This window comes from Maylandia zebra, linkage group LG18 (assembly GCF_041146795.1).
Source record: "Maylandia zebra isolate NMK-2024a linkage group LG18, Mzebra_GT3a, whole genome shotgun sequence".
NCBI lineage: Eukaryota > Metazoa > Chordata > Actinopteri > Cichliformes > Cichlidae > Maylandia > Maylandia zebra.
In genome coordinates, this window is record NC_135184.1 from 22,447,779 (window position 1) to 22,475,243 (window position 27,465).

The 27,465-nt window shown below is 42.7% G+C and overlaps 1 protein-coding gene across 1 annotated transcript; it reads right to left on the reverse strand.

Annotated features, from left to right (window-relative positions):
• On the reverse strand, positions 1–26,990 carry LOC101474544 (ephrin type-A receptor 4). The gene is made up of 19 exons (XM_004542461.4): positions 26,466–26,990; positions 25,736–25,803; positions 23,368–23,565; positions 22,942–23,052; positions 22,184–22,538; positions 12,757–12,912; positions 11,631–12,167; positions 9,126–9,250; positions 8,822–8,981; positions 8,621–8,732; positions 7,778–7,836; positions 7,464–7,577; positions 7,179–7,364; positions 7,045–7,106; positions 6,643–6,852; positions 6,157–6,333; positions 3,684–3,871; positions 3,298–3,483; positions 1–978 (listed from the first exon to the last, which is right to left on the reverse strand). Exons 1-19 carry the CDS (start codon positions 26,620–26,622, stop codon positions 861–863), a joined length of 3,279 nt encoding a protein of 1,092 aa, XP_004542518.3. The 5' UTR covers positions 26,623–26,990; the 3' UTR covers positions 1–860.
• Between the last annotated feature and the right edge of the window lie 475 nt (positions 26,991–27,465).

Below are 27,465 nucleotides of genomic sequence, written 5' to 3' on the forward strand. Positions count from 1 at the left end.
TGATGGTTTGGCATTTATTGCAATGCAATATGGCACTCATTACAACATTTCTCAGTGTTTCTATTTTACTATGCACAAACTAGATTTTTTTTTAAAAAAAAGCTCATAAATAAACAAACTGCTTCATGTATCTATTTCTTAGCATCAAACAAGTGACAAGTACACGGACACCGATGGACAACATCCTAATCTAAATGTTTACTTCAACAGAATCAAAAGTTCATACAGTTTAAAATAAAAACATGAATATAAAAAAGAAAAACACAAGCGAAATCATACAATTGGTTAGCATCATCCTCCTGTATGAAACTAGTAAGAGCTCGTAATGATACATTCTTTCCGGCTTCTCCTGCTCCCTCTTTAACGTTGCATATTAAGGTTATTCAATGATAGCTGACATCTTGACGAGGGAGAATTCATGTAGGATGCACTCACGCTACGCACGCCGCACAAACACACGCACAAACACAGACACACGAGCAAACAAAATACATTTTGTTCAAGTCGAGCACAAAAGCAGCCAAAGGGACAAACTAGGTTGGAAGCCATTCTGCTTATGCACATGTCAGCCTTCAGAAAACAGATGAGAAAAGAGGAGAAGAAGTGAAACTGGATAAGAGGATGAGGCTTCAGTCTAAGCTGCCGGTAGCTCAACGCTATCGGCGACCACGTCCAGATCACGGTTTATAGAAAACTCCACAGGATGGAAGTTCACAAAAAGTGCTGCTTTTCAATCTTCCTTTCTTCCGTCTCGCTTTGCGTTTCTACTGTACGACGCTCCTTTATATTTCCACTGGTGAAAAGTCCCTCTAAAGTGCACAGATGAGGTAAATGAAACAGGTTTGTATCCATTCGCCAGCTCAGACTGGAACCATAGTGTGCTGCATGTGTTGCATTTGAGAGAATATTTCTTGCTGCACACTAGCAATTAGTATGTCCTGATGTGACGGTGTGATTATTCCAAGTCTGTCCATCTCCCTGTGGGTGCACAGACAGAGATAAATGTTCAGACACACAAAGGCACAATATGCAGTATTTAAGGGATAAGGCTGGCTGTTATTTTCTTTTGATCACGAGCCTACTTATTTTAAATTGACCCACACTTTGACTTTCACCACACACAAACATTTGGAGATATTTAGGGTTTTGCATCTGCTCAACTATGCATTTAAATCACTGGGTAATAACAGGCCAGCGGTCTATCAATTAAACTACAGCTGTAATATGAAGAGTTTAATATACTTCATGCCTTTGCACCGCAAACACCATTGTCTCCCAGCACTAAAAGAGTAAAGCAACAAAACGAAGCAACGTAATCAAGAAACCACATGCTAATAAAACAAAGACTGTATATAAAAGATGGCAACTGCAGCTAATGTGATGTCTAACGTGAATTGGTCTGTGGGTTCCCATCTTCGGGGCTTGAAATATTGAAATGATCGCCTACTTGCTTTAAGAAAAAAAAAAAAAAAAAAAAGCAGACATGATGAGTGAGGAGTGGGTGTGGCTTAGAAGTCGAGGACACTGCATGCTCACATGTCAATGCAACACGTTCTCATTCCCAAAGCGTAACATTTTATGCTAGGTGACAAATCGTCAGTTTAATACGCTTCCTGCCACCCAACACATCCTTATATTACGAGGTCAGAAAAAGGAGGAAACATGAGAGCCTTTTGGAATGAATCTAGACATATATGTTCGTTTAACTTAAATCGCTTTGGAAAACATTAGCTAACGTCATTAAAGTGCTGGTTAAAGTTAGGGATAAGGTTAGAGTTAGGGCTCGAATACATGGCTGGAATGTGTATTACCGTGTAGCATAAGAACGCAGTAGGTCACCTTTCGCGTTACTCAGGAACGCCTCGCCTATATTATGCCTCGGGAGTGAGAACGAGCTAGTCAATGATTTCTCAGTTGGAGTGTAGCCACGTACAAAACATTTCTGCCTTTTACATTTAAATGGGACTAAAATTTACAAAATAAACATTACTCTTTGTTAAAAAAAGGTCTTCGTAATAGTGGTTCAGTTTACAGGTTTATAAATCTAGAAAAAAGATTTGGACCTTTGCTTTTCTGCAACTGGAGTGATTGAACCCTGCTGACTATTAGAAAGAATCCAGCATTTCAGAGCTAAACCTGAAGTGAGGAAGCAGAGGACGATGGATGGATGGATGTGTCACAGTCCCATGTTTTTGAGAAGTTTGTGACATTTTTAGTTTTTAACTTCCTTTGGTTTTGGGTTGTTTTGATTTTGTGTTCTGGTTCTTGAGTTAATTTATTACCTTTATAATCCCCCCAGCGTTTCCCTCTTCCTTCTCTCTTCCTAGTAACTCATGCCTTACACGAGTTGTGTATCGTCGTCTTTCTATTTTTATCAGTGTTATTTGTCGTTTGGTTAATCCCTAGTTAACATTGAAGGTTAGTTTTTATTTCTTTTGTTTCCATCTTTGTGATTCTCTATTTATTCCTGCTTTGTTTCACCTGGGATTCATTATTTCCACCTCTATCCTGCTCCCTCCTGTGTTTTGCTGTGTAATTAGCTCACAGCGTATTTATAGTCATTGTCTTCTTCTCCGTTATGACGCATTTTTATAATCTCAGCTGTTTCTGCTTGGTTCTAGTTTTATGCTTAATTTTTACCCTTTAGACTCTCTGCCAACAAAGGCTCTTTTGCTTTTTACCTCCCCTGCCTCTGTGCCTCACGCTGGGTTTGTCTCATCACCATTCATCACAGAAGGTTGCATCCTTCTTTTATATACAGTCTACAAATGCAAAACAGGTCTGTTTTAATGCCATTAAGAGTGAGTGCGAGCTAAACTCGCTGCTAATGAGAACACCCAATTAACACAAAAAGAAGCATTTGTAAGATTATGAGGTGACACTAGCTTTTTAAATGATGTAATGTTATAGTCATGAGTAGCTTTTATCACTCACTTTCCCCCCTAATTATGTTTCTGGTTAAACTAAACAAGGCTTACAAACAGAAGGTACTTTAAAAAGACTGTAATATGGATCATCACTGACGTTTTTCAGTTAATAAGCATTGAGATCATTAAAGTGTTAAATATTACAGGACAGAATGAAAGCTGCGATTATACAGAATAAATAAATTTCTTACACCCTGTTTCAGCTTTTCATGACACTGAATTTTGATTCAGAAATACGAGTGGGTTTCTGTTGCTAGTTTTAACTCGATTATGCCCAATGCTTAAAAAAATCACAGATTCCATTTTTAAGACATTTTTAATGCCAGAGTGGCTCCTATTTCAATCCATTTTCACATGAAGGTACACTTACTGGTGTGTGAGAGCCAGAAGACTGTCAAGGCTGGTGTAACCCGCTGCTGCAAGGGTGTCTCTGTACCTCTCCAACCCAATGGACTGCAGCCACTCACACAGCGACCACTCGGGCACACACATCTCCGGTATGACCGCCACACACACCTCTGAACCCACCCCTGACTCCAGTATTGTGTCTGTGGGTCTATATGTGCAGAAAAAAACAGCAGGTTGGTGGTGGCAAGGGACTGAAATAGGAGTGTGAAGTCATAACTGAAGAAAAAAAATCATAAAGATGTGGGAGTGGGTGTGAGCACAATATGAATGTGGATATGTGTGGATGTGCATGTAATTGCTACTTTGCTTGAGGAAATTTCTGTCTTTGCTTTCGTGCACTGTAAGTACCTTTCCCCTCCTGTCCGGCGCAAAGTCCCAGGGTTGCGTATGAGTTTATCCAACATGTTGAGGATCTGGCTGAACGTGGGTCTCTCTGCTCGATCCCTCTCCCAACAGTCCAACATGAGCTGGTGCAGCACCACAGGGCAGTCCATGGGCGCAGGCAGTCGGTAGCCCTCTTCTATTGCTTTGATCACCTAAAAAAGGTTTCACATTGTTATCAGAAAACCCAAAACCCAAGATGTTCCAAAAATTTGGTCACGTGAAAATTGTTAAACGCAGACCAAACACAAGAAAATGTGAAACTGCACCTGTTTATGTTTAAATGGTAATTTGAAGCTATAAGATGAGCTTTCCTGATTACTTAGCAGCTGACTTGGTTAGCATTGGTAATTATCCTCATGCAGAGCACAGTTCATGTGTTGCTTTTTAAGAAGCATAAAACGTCCATTTACTAATTGTCCTTCTTTTCAAAGCAGTAGCATCAGCTGCTTATCTGTTAGCTTTTATGGTAACAGCCTGTCATGTAAATTCTAGCCAAATAACCCGGGTTACACTCTCACTGAATGGGCGCTACACTAATCTACCTAATGACAATGTGTAATGTTCACCATGTTCATCATCTTAAATTTGGATGATAGCTTTCAAACATTTAGTGACCAACTTTGACCCGCTCTTGCTTTTCTGCAGCTCCAGAAAAAATAAGGATGACAAATATTATTATGATTCATTCTCTGTGAACCACAAATATCTGGGTAAAATATTATGGCAACCCATCTAAAACTTGTACAGTCACTTAGCTAAAAAAAATGCTGTGGTGTATACTTACTGTCAGAAAACACTTTTTTTTAGACTTTTAAATAAATCTGTGGTTTTTGTAAGGAAATGATGAAAATCGTGCGACTGCCGTTTAAACTTCACCAATAGCAAAGCAAATTCTTCTCCCTGAAGATTTATTACTCGCTTGTTGTTTTCCAAACGGTTCCCAAAGTCGTCTCACCACTAACTGCGATTGATTTTAATTTCCTGCAGATGTGTGCAGCTCTGCATTTTCCTGTGTGCACTGCAGATATCAAGCAGCACATGTCTGCAACACAATCTGTAAACCTTTGCGATACTAAAATGCTACTCAAAACCCGTCTCGGTATGAAAAGTATAGCCGGGATATTCATAAAGAAAGAAAACAAAGTTCACTTGTTTCTGTTAGTGAAGTAAGTTTATAATATAAATCTATGCACTACAAAAAATAAGCTAATAAAGTGCATAGTGCACCTGTGCTTGTGCAAATTTCCCCTTTTAATACTTGGACAAAATAAAAATCAACTAAATATCCAAACAGTGCTGCAGATGAAATCCATCACATTGCAGACATGTCCACAAGTCATCTTAGTTGTTTCAACTACTCCAAATGAACTCTGTAACACCATTTTTCTTCATATGTCGATAAAAGTTTACAAAGTACAGCCGACTCGGTCGGTATCTCCTCGAACAGATCAAGTAATATTTTACATCCATTTCCCCTTCTATTACTGGCTTACAACACTGAAAGCACATTTGCAGCGCATGATGATATATAATTTAATCACTTCATCTCTTTACCCTCTCCAGTGTAATTAGCGTATGAATTCTTGAGCTATGTCCAAAAAGCTTGTTCTATGAGGTCACAGTGACGTTTATCCAGAAAATCAGTCTAATCCAAGTAAACATATGTAATGAAATCCTTTCCCGCCATAGTGACCTTCACCTTTGAACGTTTGTGCCAGACTTGAAAAAAATTCCCCTGAGGGCATTCCTGAGATATCATGTTAACAAGTAAGAGAGAGACTAATGATGGATGGAAAAGCAGAAAACATAGTGCCTCCAGCTGCATCTGTCGCTGGTGCAGAGTCCTAAAAACACAATTACTGCCTGGCTTGGCTGAGGAATGACTCTAAGCAGCCAATTCATATATGTCTCAATATTTATCTTCAATAAAACGTCCTCTGATTGCTTTCAACTTACCCAAGGATCTCAAACCCAAATTTTGCACTTTTTTTTGCATTTTACAAACAGCACAGAGGTCAAAGACACTGCTCAGAGAGAAGTGCACAGAGGACAGTTTATTTTTGTCTGAAATATGCAAAAGAAGTGGGGTGTGTTGTGTAGACGGGGTTAATTTAAGTCCCATTTCCTGTGTGAACATTAGCAAAAGTTTAATTTGACTTCTAGAGAAAGTCACAGCTCACAACTTGTTTGCGAAAATTCTAATTAATGTTAATGCTTGTGGCTCAGAAGCTGTAGTATATGTGTATATGTCATTTTAGCTTCAGAGCTGATCACATGTCCAAAAACACAGCTTTGTGTTACATCACATAAGCCATTGTTTTTACTTTCACTCTTTCTTCGAGGATAAAGATCATTCACACACATCAAGAATTCCAGCATTCTTTTTCTTTTTTTCTACAAGGCATCGCATGGATTCAATAATATTAAAATTACTCACATCTTGGTTGTTCATGTCCCAGTAGGGTCTCTCTCCATATGAAACCACCTCCCACATAACGATACCATAACTCCACACATCGCTGGCTGTGGTGAACTTCCTGTAGGCTATAGCTTCTGGAGCAGTCCATCTGATGGGGATTTTCCCCCCAGGAGAAAGATAAGTCCCAGTGGCCTCCTAAAACAGCAGTAAAAGTCACACTGGTTAATTGAATAATTTATGTTTTTTATGATTTCATTTAATCAGTCGGGGGCGAAAAAACCTCCTCACTGCTAATGTTTATTGCTCTAAGCGTCGCTCTTTCAGCGGCGTCTATTCATTTGATGAATTCTACAGCTTTTTGGCCGCCTTTAACAACAAATGTGTGAACTGAAGATGTGATAGCACATATATATATGAAATATGTAAGTGATAAAGAATAATGAATTTGCAATCATTAAAAGCAAAGCATTGTTTTAACATGAGGAAAATAACAGTGTGTCTTACCCTTGCAGTGTAGGCGGCCTCTGGGTCGTCCTCCAGAACTCGGCTCAGGCCAAAGTCGGACACCTTACACACCAGGTTGCTGTTCACCAGGATGTTTCGTGCTGCCAGGTCTCTGTGCACGTAGTTCATGTCTGACAGGTACTTCATACCTGAGGCGATGCCGCGCAGCATGCCGACCAGCTGGATCACTGTAAACTGGCCGTCATGTTTCTGAAATGGTACAATTGCAGAGACAGGAAGGCAAGTTAACACAGACACCCACAGCTAGCAGTACAGTCATGACTGACTGCATTTCATCTGTGATTTAAATCTTTTTTACCACATTTTTTTAAATACAACTCAGAACCAAAATTTATATTCATTTCATAACAGGAGATGACAGCGTAATAAAAGGGCCCATACCCGAAGAAATGCATCCAGAGATCCATTTTCCATATATTCTGTGATGATCATCAATGGTTTACCTGAAGAGGTAAAGAGTTTTATAAATATCAAGCAAAATCTCCACACTGAGTTCTAAGCTGAGCACTACTCACATCTCGTGACGACACCCTCCAGCCTGATGATGTTCGGGTGGTCAAACTGTCCCATGATGGATGCCTCAGACAGGAAGTCCCGCCTCTGTTTGTCAGAGTATCCTGCCTTCAGACTCTTGATGGCCACATAGATCTCCCTCTTCCCCTGCACACGCAGCCGACCGCTGCACACCTCCCCAAACTCTCCTACACACACACAGAGATAGCAAAAACAGCAGCGTCAGCGCCAAGTAAGCATGTGTGTGTGGGTTTGTGAGTGTGCGCGAGCACCGATGCCAGGCTTACCCATGCCAATAACCTTCTCAATGTGAATACTGCTGACATCAATCTCTTTGGCAAACTCGTGGATGGCCTGATCGGGGTCTTCATAGGTGAACGGGTCCACATAGATTTTCACTCCTGCAAAGGTAGGAGAGGCGGGAGAGGAGACGAGATGAAGGAGGAGAAGGAGGGATGCAGAGGAGGGTGAGAAATTGTTGTATAACTGCATATGTTATGTAAATATCTTTTGGCGGTATGCATATAAGATGTGCAGGTGGATCTGAAGGAATAGTTGGAGAAACAGCATCCACGAGACCTTACGTGCACATATGCAGTACCTGGGTTAAGATGTTTCTCTTCCTCCGAGTCCTGCTTTGTTTTACTGTACTTGCTCCTCCTGATGAGACATAAATGAGGGACAGACAATGAAGATAAGTGAGCTCGTAGCCATCTTTTTCATTTATTGGGTCTTTTGTGCTGTGATTTTTAGTCATTTGACCTGACAAAAGGCCACGTGTGTCACACTGCTTTTAACTTTGTGTGCTTTCTCTTCTAGCAGGGCTGTGCCTTTCGCTGGATTTTCAAGGATTTGCCGCAACAGAAAGCAGTGACAATGAGGAAGGCAGAGCAACGGGCTGCAGGAAAGCATAGAACGACCAGATCAAAGCATTTAAGCGAGAGAGGGAGGAGGCACAACGCCTCAGGTAGCGCAAGATAAAAGGTGTTTTCCATTAAACAAAGAGACTGTCAAAAACACCTTTGTGTCTGAGCAGGTGTGTGCGTGAGTGTGTGTGTGTGGGCATCTGCGCATGCTGGTGAGGGTGCACGCCAGCGGAAGCTGACACACATGCTATGTTGCTGAAGAGACTGTAATGACAAGTCAGGGACAAAGGGATTATCACTGTCTCCACTTTAATCCCTTTTAAAAGCTTCAGGTAACACACACACATTATTTAGGCCCACAATAGCAGGGGAACTGTGGCTGTTGTTTGTGTGCGCTGAAGCAGTTTGGTCAGAAGCAGTAGTTAACAGAAAGGCTGCACTCGTGTTGACGTCAGCTTTGCACTGATGAGAACTTTCTAGCCGGCCTAACAAGTCTATAGGTGTGTATGGCTACTGGATCTTTTGTGTTTGTATGTCTGTGTTGCTGTGTGTGTGTCTGTGTGTGTGTGTATATATACCTGCGACTAATGATGAAGACAGCTGCAGATATCAGCAGTAAAATTCCAACCCCGCTGACAGACAGCAGCAGGAAGGCAGAGTTGACTCCTTCTCCAATCAGAGGGAAGGGATCTAAGGAGGAAGGACACAGAAGTCACCAACCAAAAAGTGATAGCTGCTTCTTTTAAAACTCCCACTACTGAACGGCGCTGTTTGAATACCTGAATTTGTGGAGAATTCGAAGGGAGTGCTGAACTCTCCATATCCAGCAGCTGTGCGAGCGCGCACATGAAACACGTAAACAGTGAGGGGGTTGAGACCCGTGACATCGACACTCCGAGAGAAGGTCCTCATTATGCGGTACGACCTCTCTCTCTGATCCTGATTAGCCGGGACAAAAAGAAGGGTATCTATTCAGTGTCTGAATGCAAATCCATCCTCACCATCAGTGCAATGCGAACAGCGAGCCGGCATATTGACATTCCAAACAGCTGCCTGAGCTGAATTAACCTGCGGGCAGCTCACCTTTTCATAGAACTTGACCTCGTACTCCAGGATGACCCCGTTGGGTCGATCCGGCTGTTGCCACGACAACGACAAACTGTGCCTGGTGACATCAGTGGCTTGGATAGACGACACTGGAGAGGGTGCTGAGAGGAGAGAAACATGATGAGAACTAATACAAAGACAATAGTCTAACCCACTGTTTCTCAAATGGTACTCATACCCCTAGGGGCACTTCAGAGTACTGCAGGAGGTACTTTTTTTTCCCTAAATGGTAATTTAATGATATATGAGCCAAACATATTTTAGCAACAATTATTTCAATAACAAAAGCTCGCTGAACTACATTTCATTTTCCATATTCCTATTTTCATCCAGCTGCCGCAATACCTCACAGAAGGAAAAAGCACCAAGTACAATCCCGTCTACTGTGAGCACAGAACCACATCCAGATATTTAATGACAGACGAAAATCGTGAAAATGGTACAGAGTTTCAAGCGTAGCACAAGTACAGACACCACAGAAAAAGAGGTGATCCATATATTTGTGCTAAGCTTCTTTTTGTGTAATGACTCTGATCAAAACAAAGCAAAGACACCGACTGTGCCTGGAAAAGAGTTTGATCGCTGCAGTTGCCTCTCTGGCACAGAAAATGACAAAAATCCTCAGTGATGCACGAGTCCCTGTTTGTTACTAAATCTGAGGTGCAACCCACAAGAAAGACTCGGTTCAGTGAAATTCCGTCTGTCTTTGGTGGATTTCCACCACTTTTGCAATCGGTAAATGCAAAATGTAACGGTTTGTATTTTTATTAACTGACACTGACACTTTTACATCATATTGGCCTTGAAATATTTTAAATAGTTTACATTATTTAAAGAAAGTTTGAGGAGCATCAGTATAACATATGCAGAATGACAAGCTGAATATGCTCTAATGCTGATTCTAAGGTGAACCATATGATAGTTTGGCGTCACTGAACACAGCTCAGAATGGCTGTTTATCAACAGTCCCATTGACCCAGTGCACCTGAGAACTGACCTACATCTCGTTCCTTCCTATTCCACAGAGACAAGCTCCATTCTGCACTCTCTCCCCTTAAATCCCTCCACATTTCCCTCCTTTTAACTCTCTCTTTGTCCTCCTTTGTGGCTGCTCATACGATATCGAGCCATATGGTAGTGCAGGTTGGGCTTGACAGATCCCAGGCACACTCTCATGCTGTGCACACGCTGCTAAGTTATTTCCCCGGGGCACCTGGAACCAGGCAGGTGCGCTGCTTTCTAAATGCCACCATAAAGACTTACAGCAATGACAGTTGAGATGTAACAGCATCAAAAAAAGAAAGAAAGAAAAGCAAACGCTGAAAACTAATGGAGAGCATGTGCGAGGAACGCCACACACCAGCTGACACCTTCACAACTAAAATGAAACACTTCATAAAATGTGAGTGACTTTTCAAATAGTTTTGCGGTTAAGCATTTTAGGGCAAAAAAAAAAGAGGAAAATCCCACCCTTTGGTACGCCGGCGCTGTTGAGTGTCGACACGATTCTGCTCAGTTATTTAAGTGTGGCGATTTACTTTTTATTGCATCCGTTTCCCCCTTTAACCAACTCTCTCTATTTGTTTTTAAGTCTGTGATTTACATTTTCCAGAATGCTTTCTGACATCCTCTTGAAAACACCCCTATAATTAATTCAGCTGTTGTTAGGTGTAGGAGGACAGAGTAATAACTATGGCAACTGTGACAGTGATAGTAAGAGAACAAGTTTCCGGCTGGAAGAGAGCACGACACGGGCCTTGTCGTGTGTTTCTCCATTAACAACTTAACCAGTTTTCACACATGAAGCCTGAACAACGTGGAGACAATGAAGCCAGGATGACATTAAAAGTAGTAGTCTGCTTTTAGATGTGATCTCACTACCAGGATACTGTTTAACCAAGGAGCTAAACAAAGTATTCCTAAGTAAAGCATGCAGGAGGCAGAGGGGCAGGAGACAGGACCGCTGGCTCACTGTGAATCCACCAGATCATTACCTGCTAAATTCTTGCAAGTAGCTAAATTAAAATATCCCATTGTGTGGTACATTTGCGTTCTCACATACAGAAAGGTTTAGCCCCACTGGCCATCATGTTTCTGCTTCTCACATGTTATCCAGAACCTTCTCAATTTTCAAATGAAACTGTGTTTTCCATTCATTGCAAACCAATATGTACCTTTACTTCCTATCACAAGTGGGAAAATTGCCATTGTTTTACAGCTTTAAAGTGCTTACAGCAGATTCTACTTTCAATACACACAGATGCAGTATACCTACATGCAGAGCATGTGCATATCTGCTTGTGCAATCTACAGTTTTGAGCTTTACTCATGCGACCGAACTTCCCGTAGGCCTTCGCACGCACTGAGTAGCGGCTTGTATTCTGCTGACCCACTTACGGACAACATCTATAAGCAGATTTTGTGTTACAGTCAACAATCTGACAAACAGATTTATCACAAACAAACACTTCTCTTTCTCACCAGCTTGGTTGGTGGTGACGCTCACAGACACGCTCTGTGCTGCCCCTGCACCACTGGCCTGGGAAACCCCATTGCGCGCATGGACAATGAAGGTGTAGTGCGTGTGGGCCCTGAGCTCGCTCACCACCACCCTGGTGGTCGTGAGGCCCGTCTGACCGGGAGAGAAGAGCACATCTGAGCCGCAAGGCGCGCAGAACTGAGAGCTGGAGACAGAGCCGCCGCCAGAGCCAGGCCGGGGAAAATCTCCAGGCCTGCTCTGGAAGACACCTCTGCCTAGATGAGAAGCTTCGGGTCCCACAATCCCCTGGTCTGACTGCATTCCCAGCCCACTGTGCTGAGCCTCAGGCTGAGAGATGCTGCGATTCCTAGGAATGGCTCTACCACCAGTGTGGCTGTGGCTCCCAGTCTGACAGATGAGACACTCCAGACTGTAGCTTGTGTCACTTCTTCCTCCCAAACGATGAGGGGGGGTCCATTCCAAGACCACTGAGGTCTCATTCACCACCGAAATGAGCTGCTGTGGGGCTGATGGTGGCTCTGAAAGAAGAGCGTAAGGGGTGGGGGGAGGGCATAAACATAAATGAAATCAACCATATACTGTGAATTCAAAATGTGGAAGTAAATGGAATGTGTGGGGCTTCTGGCACAGCCTAAAATGCAGACATCTGGCATTAGACTGAAAATCATACGGCTGTGAGATGTTTTTGATGGGGTTGATGTTTTCGTCTGTGGCCTTTATTTTTTTGTATGTGTGCCTGAGAGATTGTGTGTATGTGTTTTTGCTTTTCCCAGGCCAAGAAAACCATGTGCTGTATATAGGCATAATTACGCTAACCAAGGCCACCAAGTCTGTCACACAGAACCTACTCATAGACTTACACAGCGAGAGAGAAAGGGGGGAGCATTTATTCACTTCCTGATGTCTTTAGTTATCACTCCCTAACAGAATGTAGATGGTGGCTTAGTCATAAGGAATGGGATTGTGAAACAGGAGTGGCATTCAGACACATTTGTGTGCCCCTCTGTTTGTTAGAGATATAGACTTTGGGTAAAGACGGCTGTGCTTATTGCTTTTGTTTGTGCAAATGCATACACGTATCGTTTGTGTCTGCGTGTGTACTCTTACGGGTACAGGCCATGGAGGGAGGGTCAGTATCAGCACGGAAGAATCCAGCATGGCAATCACAGATAGTTGCTCCATCTCTGAGTGAGTGGCTATGTGGAGGACACTTGGCACATCCTGGATCTGTAGACTTGGCCTTGTAGAAACCAGCACGACAGGCTGCAGAGACACAGAGAAAGAAAGATTCCATTTGAAACATCTGCATTAAAAAAACAATGATAAAAACAGGCCACACTGTCTCAAACATGAACATTATTTTTTGGAGAGCACAAAAAACTGCATTTGCATTGCTCCAGGTGCACTGCTGTGCTGGTCCACTACTTCGTAACATAAAAACGCTGACCTCATGCATCACACCTTCCTCCCACCCTTGCTTTGTGAATGAGTATTTTCAGAGGTGAAACATGTCTGAACCTCACTATTTTTAGCTCACTATGTGCTACAAAGAATAAAGGACAACTTCAGATGAAATTAAATTCATTTTTTAAAGTGTTCTTGAGGAATTATTCTCCAGGCTTTTTGAAGGTGTCTCAGGATTTCCACATTGGCAACTTCTCATTTTCAGTCCAGTCTTTCTACCTGACCATTTTCAGGGAAATAATCTTCTGCTTGCTAAGTCAACACTGACCTATCATTAAAGAATAAAAGGCACCTAACTCAAAGGACAAACCAGTGTTGTGTCTAGACATAACAGACAACCTGGCAAAGCACCAATTTCATATTCTATCATTAGCACGTTGTTACTAGCAACCTAGATGCAAAAACACATTGTTTTTTCCCATTTCTTTAGTTGAATCTATGAAGACATTATCACAATTTGAGAAGCATAACATAGAATCTTTCCACCAACAAGGTGACTCCCAAAGAGCTGTTAGCTGAAAAAACCTGATATGGCTGGACTGAAAATCAGTGGCAACAGGTTCGAATTTAAAATTGTGCTCTCCGATGCATCCATCAGAGTGTAAATGTTATATGGAAAGCACTTAAGCAAAAAAATGTATTTGTATAAACGAGGTATGTTGTGTAAAACAGAGGTTGCAGAACGAGTAGAAAAGCACTATCTCTTAGTATTTACCATGTACCCAGCAAAATATAGAGAAATAAAGGGTGCTTCAAACCTTTGCACAGGGCTGTATATCTAAGTGGTGTTAAGGTTCAAAAATATTGGGGATGGACACCAGAGGAAAAACCACAATAACAACACTGGTCCGGCCGGGTTGAGTCAAACGATGATTTTAATGAACACACGCGTGGGAGATGGACACTGATGCAGACAGCCTCAAAATCTCAAAATGGTGGCGCATTGCTCAAACTTTTATAGCCTCTGGTGCCTCCACCTTATCATACAAAGCCTAAACATTCACATGCTCTCTCTCACACAGCGCCTAAGCTACGACCTTGGCTCCCTGTTTATCTGCTCCTGCTGAAATGGGGCAGAAAACTCCAGCACACTCTGTTCTCTTCTACTCAGACAAATTAGATTTCTTATAACTCAGCAGTATAATGCATCATAAAACAATATCATTCATTCACAACAAGTCAGCAGTTTAATGTAATGCAAATCAGTTTAACTAATGCAATAGTTATCAGCTTCTTCTAATTCAGGAGAATAATGCAAACTAAAACTACATAATAATTCACAATCTTTAATTCGGGGTATAACATGGCATAAAATAATATTATAATCTAACAGTGGAGAAAATAATTGTGTTGTTTTAGTGTTAACCTGTCTGGGATTTATGCAGTTCGCTCTGATGTTGGCTCCGACTGTGCGCCCAGTCACACAGGTGGCATTATGCAGTTTTCTACATTTATTACATGCCAAACACATCTAGTTTAAAAATCAGTTCATGAATTCAATTCATAACTTCTAATAAATTTGAAATGAAATGTATAAATTCTTTATAGGCAGTGAAATACATTCTGAGCGTATTAGATTCCAAATATACACCCAATAATTTTTGGTGTGAAACGTTGTGCAAGATATCTTTACAAACATATTAATAAATAATGAGATTATAGGAGTTAAAGTCCACCCCGCGGCAGGCTGCAATTAGTGCTGTCAACATTTACTTCCAAGGTCCTAACCCTTGATACAGTTCTTTGTTTTTGCCTGTATTGAATGCTTAGAGAGCCTTTGCAAAATTCAAACTGACAAGCGGAGTAGGTTTTTCCTTGGACAGCGTTTTGATCCGAAGACAAACAACTGCTAAGGAAAAATCTGGAGAGAGAAACAGATCCAGCGCGAGGGGGGAGGGGCACGTTGACTTCTTTTATCTTTAACTTTGATGAGCAAAGAAAGGAACACCTAAAAGAACACTTACTGATCAGCTCCCACTCACACGCAGAAACCAGAAACACTAGAACTGAATACATCAAAACTCCTCAGCGCCGGCAGCCCACACAAATATAATTGACATTTAAATATATGAAAGAGGAGAAACAGAGAAGGAGAGGGGCTGAGAGAGAGACAGAGGAAGAGTGGAGGGAGATACATCTTCTCTCTGTATACCAGGGAGTTCATGCATTGACAGAACAACAATACAATAAATGAGTGCATAATTATACTGCTTGACATCCACTGGTGAAGCAAAAGAGATGGCAAGGCATGGCTGCTTAGAGCAATTTCTTCTCTCTCTTTACTGTCAGAAGGAAATCCTTTATTTGTTTCCACTGCAATCATTTTTTCAACACCTTATTTTTTCATCATCACACCCTATTCACTCTCCTTCCTCGATCCCACCATCTTTCCCAATTCTCCGCTTTTTTCCCCCCCAGCCCTTTTCACATTTGCACAGGGAGATGAAGACATCCCAGTGAGAGTGGATAGGAATCTGGGAATGATGTGTGTGTGTGCGTGTTTGTGTTTAAGTGCGTTAGTATGCTTTATGACACTCTCGTCAGTAGATGAGAGGGAGGAAGTCTCCTCTGTAATCTACTCAGACCAACCATCCTGCCCCATCTGTGTGAGCCTCCACAGATTTGCTCTTTCACACACTCATTTGCCCTCCCTTTCACATTTCACAGTCTCCCTCCTTCGCTCCCCATGCACTTCCTCCTCGACCTCCACTTATCTGTCTTTCTCCGATAACTCTTCTCCATACATCGCTCTCCTCTCGCAGTATCAAGCCACGAGAAACCTTTGAAGCGTTGGCTGGCATTCTTTATACCCCCATATCGATACCAGGGGTGCCGCGCACAAGTACACACAGCTGAAAACTACTCGGTCGAAACCTGTAAATTCATAAAACGGCTGATAAGAACGGCTTTCATGTGGCGAGTGACTCATCGTGTTGTGGCAGTTTAGACAATAAAGTGCAAGATAAAAATACAGTCATTCTCCAGCTGTTCTCCGCATTCCTTTATCAACAGTGTAGGTAAGACAGAAAATTATCTGAACCTCTGAGGAGGACTTAGAGGTTGATTACAAGGCTCAACAAGAATCTGCCAGGGGGGTAGCACACTGCTTTTTGTTTCTGTCCCATCTAATCCTCCATCCTCCTCACAAACAAAGACGACACGCTGAAGGGGGGAGAGAAAGAAGCAAGCAAGTATTTGAAGCCATAAACTTCCTTCAGCGCCCTCTTATGTCTCTATTCTCTCTTTTCTCTGTAGTCTTTTGTGTCTCCTTTAGCACCGGTTACTGGAGGAGGGTGGGTTTTTGGTGACCTGGAATGAGAGCCCATGAGGGTGTCATTAACCCGACATTAACCCTACGCTACCGAAGGCCGCGCGAGAGCTTGGGTTTGACCGGTAAAGCAGCAGCGATAGGGAAGCACGCTTACTGATAAGGTGGAAATTTGAAAAAAAAAAACAAAGACGCGTGTGTGTGTGTGTGTGTGTCTGTGGGCACATTAACATTCTGCCTGTTAGACAGGACGATAATTACAAAGCAATCAGCTGTTCGGCTGCTTGAGACAAGCGAGACAAAGTGACAGAGTGTAAAGGATTGGGAAGGTTGACTGGGAGAGGCAGCACGAGAAAAACACTGACAAGAAGCGAAAGATAAAGAGATGAAGAGAGGGGAGACGAAGTGAGAGGGAGAAGGGAGAGACATGCAGGAGAAGGTGCCCTTTGATTACTATCAGCATTGTCTTCATTTGCATATGCATTCTTCTGCTACCCAAAATGCAAATGCAGCTCATTCCAAATCCAACTAAAAGCCTCGTCGGCACACTGTGTGTGTGAGGGTGGGTGTGTGTGCGTTTGCGTGAATTCTCCTTGACCCCGTGTTAGCTGTCATCGTCCCTTGGTTCTTCCCAGCAGAGGGGTGGAGATGGAGGAAGTACCCCTCACTGCTCCGGTCTGACACCTGTCTGTGTGATGGATGGAGGGAGGGATGGATTGACGGATTGATAGACCGTCACGCGAGAAGGAGGGACGCTGTTAATCGCAGGGGTCATGCCCCATTTTAATTAACGCCCAAGGAAACGCTGGGGGAAAGGCTGGAGATGAGGCTGAAGATAGGATCGGATCCTTATCCTTTTCAAGTGTAGGACTTCCTAGAATGGACCGCCTGGCTCCAAAATCAAAGTTCCCCTGTAGCCAATTTTAGCTTGTATTTTACAGGGTCAATGGAGTCTTGCATTTAAAACGTCAAACGAGGCTGCAGCTTTAAGTTTGTCTAAATTTAAATATTCACATAAACTGGTGGTCTGAAGCGAGAAGTGTGTGGATTTGTGAGTGTGTGTGTCTGCCTAAAGCCAACAGTGTTGAACATTAGCATGTGAAAGGGACTCTGCAACAATAACCCCCCCTCCCTATCAGACACACATCACCCCCTGCCACCACCACCACCATAGCAGCAGCAACACCCCCACCCCCTGACTGTGGATCGGGGAGAGGAGTTGGAGAAGGAGGGATAATAGGAGCAAGACAGAGAGGGAGAGCGGAGCTTGTGCCCATGCCAGGGAGCTACAACACAGCCTGGTGAAGCTGGCAAACCTCCTGTACATTAAGAACAACCTGGGAGAGGCAGACAATAGCACACACGCAGACAGACACACACACGCACTCTGATTGTTATGGAGGAGTGCAAAGCATTTCCCCCACCTGAGTTTGGCTCACTTCAAACAATCACTCGTGCTATTCCAGTGTCTTTGCTTGCCTCGTCACCTGCCATACGCGCACATATACACAAACACACATGCACACACAGAGACACAAACTCCTCCCTCTCTGTTTGCCCCATCACACTCTTCTCTAGGCATTCCTGGGCAGTCCTCCAAACTGTGAGTATATTGGAAGGAGGGCTTTGTTAGGCAGAAAATCAGAGATACAGTACACAGACAGACACAGTCACACACACACGTGCACTTGTTCACACTCGCACATACACACACTCTAAGTCAGCAGTCCAACATGTCCGGAGTCCAGAAATGCGATGCAATAATTAGAGGGACTGAATACAGCGATTACGCACTCATTCTATCATCCGCTTGCTCTTTCTATCATCTCTCTTTCAGTGTTGCCGTCTCTCCCTCTGCCTCTTTCTGTCCAACTGCTTTCTGCTGTTGACGAGACACTGCAGGTGCGTTGGAAAGAAGCACAACCATGAAATCTCTCTGGATGGAGGGAACACACATGCAAACACGCTCGCACACAGAAACATTCCAACCCTCCCAGGCACTGAGCAGAATTGAGGAGATTCGGACGACAGAGAAAAAGGAGGCCAGCAGAGAGAGAGAAAACCAGGAGGCTCCGCTTTCATTCCACCTCTTCAGCCGTTCACATTTCACATTCTCTCTGTTGTCTCTCCTCCCTCGTTTCCGATCCTCCCAGACGGATCGCAGCTGTCAAACTTTTGACGTCTTCATCCACCTCGGTCGTGACCCTGCTCTGTGCGACTAAACTCTTTCTGCAAGTGTGTGTGTGTGTGTGTGGCTGTCAGCCAAAGTTTTTGACGTCTTCATAAGGCTCAGTCATGACCTCGGTCTTAACCAAGGGTTTAGAAAGAGGGGGAGTTCCCTCTCTCTTGTGTTTCTCCACTCGCCCCCTTTGCACCAAGTGACAAACCCCCAGCAGGGGAGGGGGAGCTCTGTATTGATGCCTTCTGCTGTCAGTGGCCTTCTTTCAACCCCTCTCTCACCCCATTCATCATCTAATCCCTTCTTCCTCTCCAGAGCTTCTCCGCTCATCCTCTCCATCCTCATTATTTTGCGTCAACACTGAAAATGAACTTCTCACATTTTACTCCTTTAAATCTACACTTGTTTCAGTTTAAATTAACCGCAACTGTCGCAGAAGCTTAAATGCATTACCAGTGCAAAAGTGCACATGCAGATAATATTAATGTGGGTAACAATCCATTGAACCAGGAGACATATAACTATGAAACATTTCCAGCAGACAAGCATAGATTTTTCATTTAAAATTAAATGTACTTGTTTGGTGTTTTACTATCAGACTAGATTTTTCTCCTGTGTCTTTATAAACACCTTAAAAACTCATGCAAAAAGAGAAAGTGGGAGTTATTTAGGAGGTAATCAAACTAATCCTTGCGTGTGTGAATTATTTTTCTCTTACTGCGTCACAGAACTCATACTTCCACACTGACAGTTGCCATTTCAGTGCACTCACACTGACATTTAGTGCACTACAAGAACCTAGATTGTCTAGTGATAACTCTCAAACCTGAGTGTGACCCATCAACGGTCGCTTGAGCTTGTATAGCAGGAGGGATGAATCACCAAAATCTTTTAAAGCATTAACAGGAATGTTGTTAATGCTAATCCTTGCTAGCTAGCTAAGAGCACATTTTTAAGATGCTGACAGCTGATGTTGATGTTCAACGTGAGATAACGCTGCACAGGCCTAGAAACAGGTCACCAACCCCCGGTAATCTCTGGTTTTTGTGGCAAATTTTCTATTCCTTGACAAGTGGGTGAGTGGTTTCTACCAGGTGAAATTGGTTGCAAAAAGAGTGCTGCACCAAAAACCTCCTTGTGATCGCTTTGGTTGATAGCAGATTGCCACTCTTGGCTGTAATTAGCATGGAAGATGCTGACTTGTCTTCCAAATACACCCAATTCCCTCTCCAAGTTGTACTGAAAGTTGGAAAAAGTGCAATGCAAACTTGTGCAAAGTTGTGTCTTATCAGTGTAACAACAAATTACAGGGAGTGCAGAATTATTAGGCAAATGAGTATTTTGTCCACATCATCCTCTTCATGCATGTTGTCTTACTCCAAGCTGTATAGGCTCGAAAGCCTACTACCAATTAAGCATATTAGGTGATGTGCATCTCTGTAATGAGAAGGGGTGTGGTCTAATGACATCACCACCACTGAACAAGACACACAAGCTGAAACGCAATCAATTTCATAGTAAATATACATTTTTCCTTCCAACTGGTGGCTGATAGATAATCTTAGACAGGTCTCTAGGTCTGTGCATCACAGGTCTAACATTACTACATTAGATGACAACTCTAACTTACAAGCATGACAACTGTAAGTTGCACTGCTAAGAGAAGACTCCAAACTGAGACATACGATTGTCTTTCAAGTGCAAAATGAGCCCAGCTTCTAATGACGTATTGCCAGCCAAGGTTAGTTTGCCTGGTTTTGTCTTCACCTGAACGCGTTGTGCCGACTCAGAGATGGCACATGAGTCTACATGATCCAGAAATCTCTTAGTGTGTGTGACATGTTGAGAGACAGATCATCTTAATCTCTTCCAAAATCTATTTCTCTTCCCTCCATCCCGCTACGCCCTCCTGTTCTGTTTCTCTCTGCAAATTTTAAACTTAAAATAGGAGAAGAGTTAAGGTGTCCGTCTAATTCAGTCGGGTCAGAGGTTTTGGAGAGATACATTCTGTATTCATTCAGACTTTGATGAATTTCCACTGAGGCAGCTGCGCCCAGCCAACAACCTGACAGGCAGAGAGAGTAGGGAGATGAAGAAGAGAGCAGCAGATAGATAGATGGCACTTCACATCTGCTGGAGGTTCAACAGAGTCAAGGGTCTCTCCTAAATCTAGTTGAGGAGGAACATCTTTCAGGCTTCAGGGACCACCCCACAAACCTCCCCCTCCTTTCAGATGAAACAAATGAGCTAAGCCGGGTGACGGTTTCAGAGAACATCTGAGACACATACTATTCATATTCATACAGAATTTTGGCAACTGCATCTCTCATTGCAAAGAAAAAAGTCATGTTTTTTTCTCTCTTAATCACCAACTGGCCAACTGGCAATGCATCGCTCTTTTTTATGTCCATCTCTGTATATTTCTCTTTCTCAGTGTCCCCTCTTTTCTCTTTGAATTATGGGTCTGTTTGTTATACAATTAGCCTGCTGGGATGGGCTTCATAAATAAAACCGAGGGAGCACATCAGTGAATCGTTCACCCCCACCCCCACAGCTCTTCTTCTATTGGTCTCTGTCCATCTGTGTATGTGTGTTGTGTGTTTGAGTGAACATGAATGGAGAGAGTCGAGCCATGTTGGAAAAGTGTCTCCACTAAGTCTGTCCAACCCCGTTCACCCCACTTTGTCACATAAGCGCGGACATTTGCAGTCTTCACTATCACAACAGTCGTTTCCAAATATTACACGTCATCCGAGCCACATGTGAGTCGGTGAAAGGTGTGAACAGCTTGCATATTTGTTACAGTAAAGTTCAGACCAAATTTGTAAGCGACAGAAAGACATTTTTGTCCAGATGGCTGTGGTTATGCGAGCACACCTCATATGGAGACCTTAGCGCTCAGTACACAAAGCAGAACTTCAACTTGCAACAAAAAGATCGGTCTTAATTTAACCCACTCTAAATGATGGCTGGGCATGTGTCCATACAGATAAATGCTCCCAGTGCATGCCACCCTATTGATCTGAGCAGGCCAATATGGACTGCACCACTAAAGGTCACTGATTTTAAAAGTTGTTGAATTTTTACTAAAAATCAAGTGAAAATTACACTTTTACACATTGCTTTTTGACTTTGCCGTGCAGTTGCTAAGTATCCAGCGGAAACACCAGAAAAAGAAAACCCATTAATTTGATTAAAGACGTTCATAAATGGATTTTATCACCTTCAGAATGACCCATCTTATCTCTTTTCTCTGTTCTCAGCTTGTAACCTGCAATCTGAATATTATTAGAGTTTGAATTAGGTCAATTTTCTTTTGTGTTCTTTTGTGTAATTTGCAATTTCAGTTGGATACCTTACAAAACACTAAAAAAGTGCCACTATCTACTGTTTCTGCAACAGAATAAAATTTGTTATGGTGTCCTCTCTAAACCACATTTGCCAAGCTAGCGAGTGCCCCTTTAAAAACGAAAAGAACCAAATATCAATATTATCAGAGTAGCTTGTTAAGCTGAGCACATTTGTGATTGTTGTTCACAGAGATGCTAAACTTCAAAGTGACAACACATTAATTCAGGAGTGCACAAAAGAGAAGTAGCTCTGCTGTAGCCAGCACCACTTACCTTTACATGCACCTCCCCTCTCCTCATATCCGGGGTTACAGAGACATCCACCAATAGGAACCAACCACTCTCCATCAGCACCGCAGTACATTTTAGGTTCCTCTCTTTCTTCCGATTGGTTGACACAGGACCCCCGGACCTCCACTAAGGAGGACGTGTCGGCCCCGGTAATGGTGTCGGGAAATGTTGCCAGGTTACGAACGGTTAGCGGGCAGGTTTTGTAGAAAACTCTGACAGAAACCAAAGCAATGCAGGCGCCCACATCCTGGAAGGCTAGATAGAAGCCCTTCCGGGTCGTGACTTTTACATCTCGCACCTCTGTGTTCAGTTTCATGATGCGGTCTCCAACATCCACCTGAATTGAGAGGAAACAGCATTGCATTAATAAACAGTGCAGTAAACCGTGTCACCCCTTATTAATTCAATTTGCTTGTTCAACTTAAAGTGGGCGTTTCAATTGAACCGCCGCTGATCTTCAGCACTTGGCTCCGATTCAGAATAACTTTTATTGATTGCTAAGGCAAAACAAGCTTTACGGCCTGCAAGATTAGAATGTAAGTTACTTTAGCAAAGACTGAGCAAAAGCACCTTGCCAACATTCCCGGGACAGCAAAACAGACATCTAAGATAAAAGTGCTTGTAAAACAAATAAAAACATTACAGCTAAGTGCTTTTGGGGGGGTTTATTTTCCACATAGGAGCAAATTACACTGAGTGGCGGAGGGAACTCAAAGCCTGACTCAGTTGTTCGGCGTTACCTGGGTGAAGCTTTCGTCTGCTGCCACCGTATCCACCTTAATGAAGCTGCTCTCTTTGATGTAGCTCTCTCTGTCTTCGTTTGACTCATGGTAGTACAGATTGAATGTCTCCTACAAGACAAAAGGGGAATTTAAAAAAAAGGGACAGACTGAGGCACCTATTTATCGTCAGCACCAGCACTCATCTTTTCTCTTAATATGATAATGAGTCAAAGTGGGGTTTGTGCTTGAATAAACAGCAGCTGTAATATAAAATAAAGGTCCATTAGCGGCAGTCTGTCCATTAAGTAATTATCATGAGAGTTAACATATTAAAAAAGGTCAGACCCTTTATCAGAATTCTTTGCTGTTTTGTTAAAACTTTTTACCGCAGTCAGGCCATACATTCACCAGCACGCTACACATCCTGAGCACGCTTTCACGTACCTTACAGGTGCCGGTGACCCCTGGGAGGCTGTTACAGTCTCTCAGGGTGAACTTGACTTCGACGTAGACCCGCTGAGCTCCAGACCGAGGGATCCAGTCTGTCCTGAGCCAGTTGTTTTGATTGGGCTCCAGGACATTGCACACCTGGTACGTCCTGATGGGGATGTTTTTCTCATCCATAATGCTCACCTCTTCCCACTTCAAACAAGCACATTTGTATAACTGCGTTAGTTAGAGCAATGATTGTGCATGTAAGACATATGTTGCTGCCTACAGGCGTTAGACTACATTCGAAAAATGCATTTAGTTCAGGCCAACATCACGAAGACCAACTTTGAAGTGACTGGAATTGAACTGAAGCAGATGTTCCATCAAAGTTGCCTTGATGAATGACTTGATATTAATGAAATGTAACTGTCATGTGGAGAACAGCTTTCCCAAACTTCTCTTAATTCAAAATAGTCTGATTTTTTTAAAATTAAAAAAGTCATTTGCCAAGCAGCAGTCATTTAAAAAGGCTGCTGGCACTCAAATTTCAGATGACACGCCAGTTTAATTTCCCACAATGCACCAACAGAGAAGGGTTTTCAAAACCCTTCCATGCTGGCAGCTGCAGACTGTTATATAATTTTGACAAAAGCATCTAAATAGCCGCTGTGATGGCAGCAATGTTAAAGTGTCTGAAAGTTGATTTTCATACTGTGCTGGCGTGAACTGAAAATGACTGCATACGCCGCATAAAGTTGAACTCTTCAGCGTAGGCACAAGCTTTAAACACACACATAAGCAGCCGTGGCTGTCAAAAAAGTGCACACTGTGAAAAACTTAGGTTGCCTGTCCACTGGGGGGTACTTCTAGTCATCATATATACAAAATAAATTTCAGATGCCAGTGTCCACCCTCTGATTCACCGCTGCTGCGTGAAGCCTCACGGGCTAATGCTCATTCTTGCATCAATATTCTGCAGTGGACGGTGGTTCAGATTTGTTGCGACTCCAAGGTTTTTGCAGGCACATTTCCATACGAGTGAAGCAGGCTCAACCTTCACCGCACCATCCATCTCAATAGAGCCGATTATTTGCCTTGTACTGTGACCCTTCAAATGACCGCTGAGCCTCCCAAGTCCAAATTGGCTTTTTATTGCCACTGAATAATAATCTGCTCTCTCCCTGCTAGTGAGAGCTGTATACACACTAAATGCACCGTGTCCAAAGAGAGAAAAAGAGAGCGAGAGGAATGACAGAAGAATGTGTGTGTGTGTGTGCTTGAAGGACATGCTTGTGTGTCAGTGTGTGTCTTTAGACTGATCGATATGCCATCAAAGTCGCTTTCGTTGTCTAATGTGGGGTTATTGCCTATATGCTATCAGCTAATAATAATATTATGTATATGTTGGGTGATTTGTAAGCGGTGCAGTAAATATGTTAGTCTTTACAGTTTTATGTACATTTTAAGCCCATTCTTTATTGATTTAATACTCAAAATGTATCAGCACTGCTATTGGCCTGGAATATCTAATCGAGACTGATCTTTTGTAAGCCACGCATTTCTTTATGTACAGTGTGTTAAAATGTGTGTGAGTGTGAGGGTGTGCACATGCCCACATAGTGTCAGCGTTTGTGTGTCTTTGCGGGTTGAGGAAGTTAGCTGTATAAAAGCTGACATGGGGTATGATGTCTCTGTGTCTAGTCTCCTTCAGAGTTTTTGTCAGCCTACGCAGCTGTCAAGGGAGAAGGAAAAAAACATACAGAAATGGAGTTTTGTATGTATGTGTGTAGCTAAGGGGTGAGGAAGGTGGGGGGAGTGCCTGTAATCAAAAGCTCAGTGCGTGCAGACCAGGACCCTGTCAATCAAGCAGCATGTGAGAGTATAAGGGCAATGGCAAGTGAAGAAATAACAGGCAAGTTCACCACTAACTCTTAAACCAACAAAAGAGGTAAGAGAGACACTGAACGACAAAGAAAGCGAGAGAGAAAGAGAGGAAGAACTATGGATGGCAGATCACGACAATGACAAAAAAACACAAAGAGAAGATCAAATCTGAAACAGATATCACCAGGATTCATTCTGGCAACTGTACGGTAGTAAAAATTCCTAAAAAATGACACCCACCACCAAGCTGGTTTATGCCTTTACTTGTGCCAAACGCAATGGCAGCAGTCTCATATTAGCACTTAGGCTTGGTGAACAACAGCACATTTCAAAATCTGTGGGATGATTATTTACAGATTCCAGACCGCGCGTGTGCATGTGCGCGTGTGAGGAACGAGAGAGGGTGTGTGAGTGTGTTTTCCAAAGAGAGAACAGGTTGTAAACAGTGTATTCATAAAGAAAAAAAAAGAAAAAAGAACAGGCAGATCCCACTCACCCCTCCCTCTGCAGGACTGGCTGCCCATTTCAGCTCTCCTGGCACTGTCCTGGTATCCAGCAGGGTCACTAAAATTGCATACACACACACATGCAGGTGTACTCAGGACAACCAGTCTGGAATATTTTTTTTTAATTGCTCTTAAGCAGAGAAAATTAATTTGACAGACTTCTCACAAGAAGTAAGTGATGGTTAAGCTGTGAACAGTTATGGAAGTAAAAGCAGGCGTCCATTGGCACTGTTAGGTTTAAAAATTTTATCTTATTTCCACTGCACAGAGTCATATATGTACATTTAATATCACATACATTTATATTTTTCACAGAATTTTAAACTGTTGATTTAAGACCTCGGAGCTTTATTCATATACAAAACCCCAAACCCCAAACTATGAATTCAACGGTTTAACTGTTTATAACAAAAACACAGAGGTGCTCAGTGTTCTCCACCATGACCAAACCCACAAACATAAAGAAACGAACAAAAAAGAAGAAAGGGGAAACATATTTAAAGGAAGAAAAAGCTCACAGCTGGACTGCACAAATATTACAAGGATATCTAAGAATTCAACTTTTTTTCCTCTTCTAGATGTTTGCAAATTTTTCCCTGTTCTTTGCTATCCTAGGACGCGCCTTGAGCGCACGCAGGATCTCTCCCAGCTCGCAACAGCGGAAAAAAAGACCCGACTGTGCCACACAAGCAACACGGATTCGAGTCCCTCCTTCCTTACCTTCATTTGGCGGATAAATCCTTGTTCTCGAACTTGAAACTAATGTTAATATCCAGATAGTAGAAGAAAACGTTCGCCACAGATTTGCAGCCATGTGTGCAGCGTGGAAGCGTGTGCGTTCCCCGTCGGCTCCGCGCACTCGCTCTAGCAGCTCCATCCCGGTGGGAAAAAAGTGTTTGAATGAAACCAAGTGTGAACGCGAGTTGGATGCAGCAGTGGGTACTGGGGCGGTCTCCTACACTTCCTATGCTTCCAGTAATGATAAATGACACGAGGCAAATGACTGTTCTAGACTATACGAGCGTCGGTGTGTTATCCTTCAGCATCTTTGTTAACGTTTCTAAGAAGGCAAATGCAGATCTGCAGCTTCTGCGTTTAAAAACGGGTGACATTAGTTGAAAAGAATAACTTCGCTCTGGCTGTAAATTTAAACTGCATAAAATTGTTTAAAAAAATAATAATAATTGAGACGTTTTTCACTGATTCGACCACAAAACTTAGTCAGCCCACTTTAAAACACCTAATCTGGGAAACATAATGATGGAGTAAATGAATGCTGTAGTCAGTAGAAGCTATCTGGCGCACGTCAGAAGTGGCATTTAGCAGTGATAACCCAAAGGAGGGCCAGCTGGGGTACAGGAGGCCATAAACGTCACAATGCTGCACTTAAAAAATAATCACATAGTCACGTGCATTTCAAAACATGAATATGTCACATTCTCCTGATAAAGGCCTGAAGTGCCTGATTGGAGTTGAGGTTGTCCTTTGTCCTGAGAAGCGAAATACCCATGAATGTGACTACAGCGCCACCTGTTGTTGATGGTTGCCGGGTGAAGGAGGAGAAACCCAAAGAATGGTCAGGATCATTTCACAGTGGGCTGTTGGTTATTTTAAGGCTGAGAACAGGAGGGTTGATGGAGCTTCAGTCATTTCTCTGCCGTCTGTCAGCTACAGTTTTTAGTATTTTTTCAAATCCCACATGGATGTAAAGAAATGAGCA

What these genes read in the sequence shown, in the direction of transcription:
- LOC101474544 (XM_004542461.4), bottom strand. Translation starts at nt 26,622, where the DNA reads ATGGAGCTGCTAGAGCGAGTGCGCGGAGCCGACGGGGAACGCACACGC. An exon ending in TGAGAAGGTTATTGGCATGG is followed by an intron (nt 7,365 to 7,463) that starts GTAAGCCTGGCA and finishes GTGTGTGTGTAG; the next exon opens with GAGAGTTTGGGGAGGTGTGC. An exon ending in GGGACATGAACAACCAAGAT is followed by an intron (nt 3,872 to 6,156) that starts GTGAGTAATTTT and finishes AACCTTTTTTAG; the next exon opens with GTGATCAAAGCAATAGAAGA.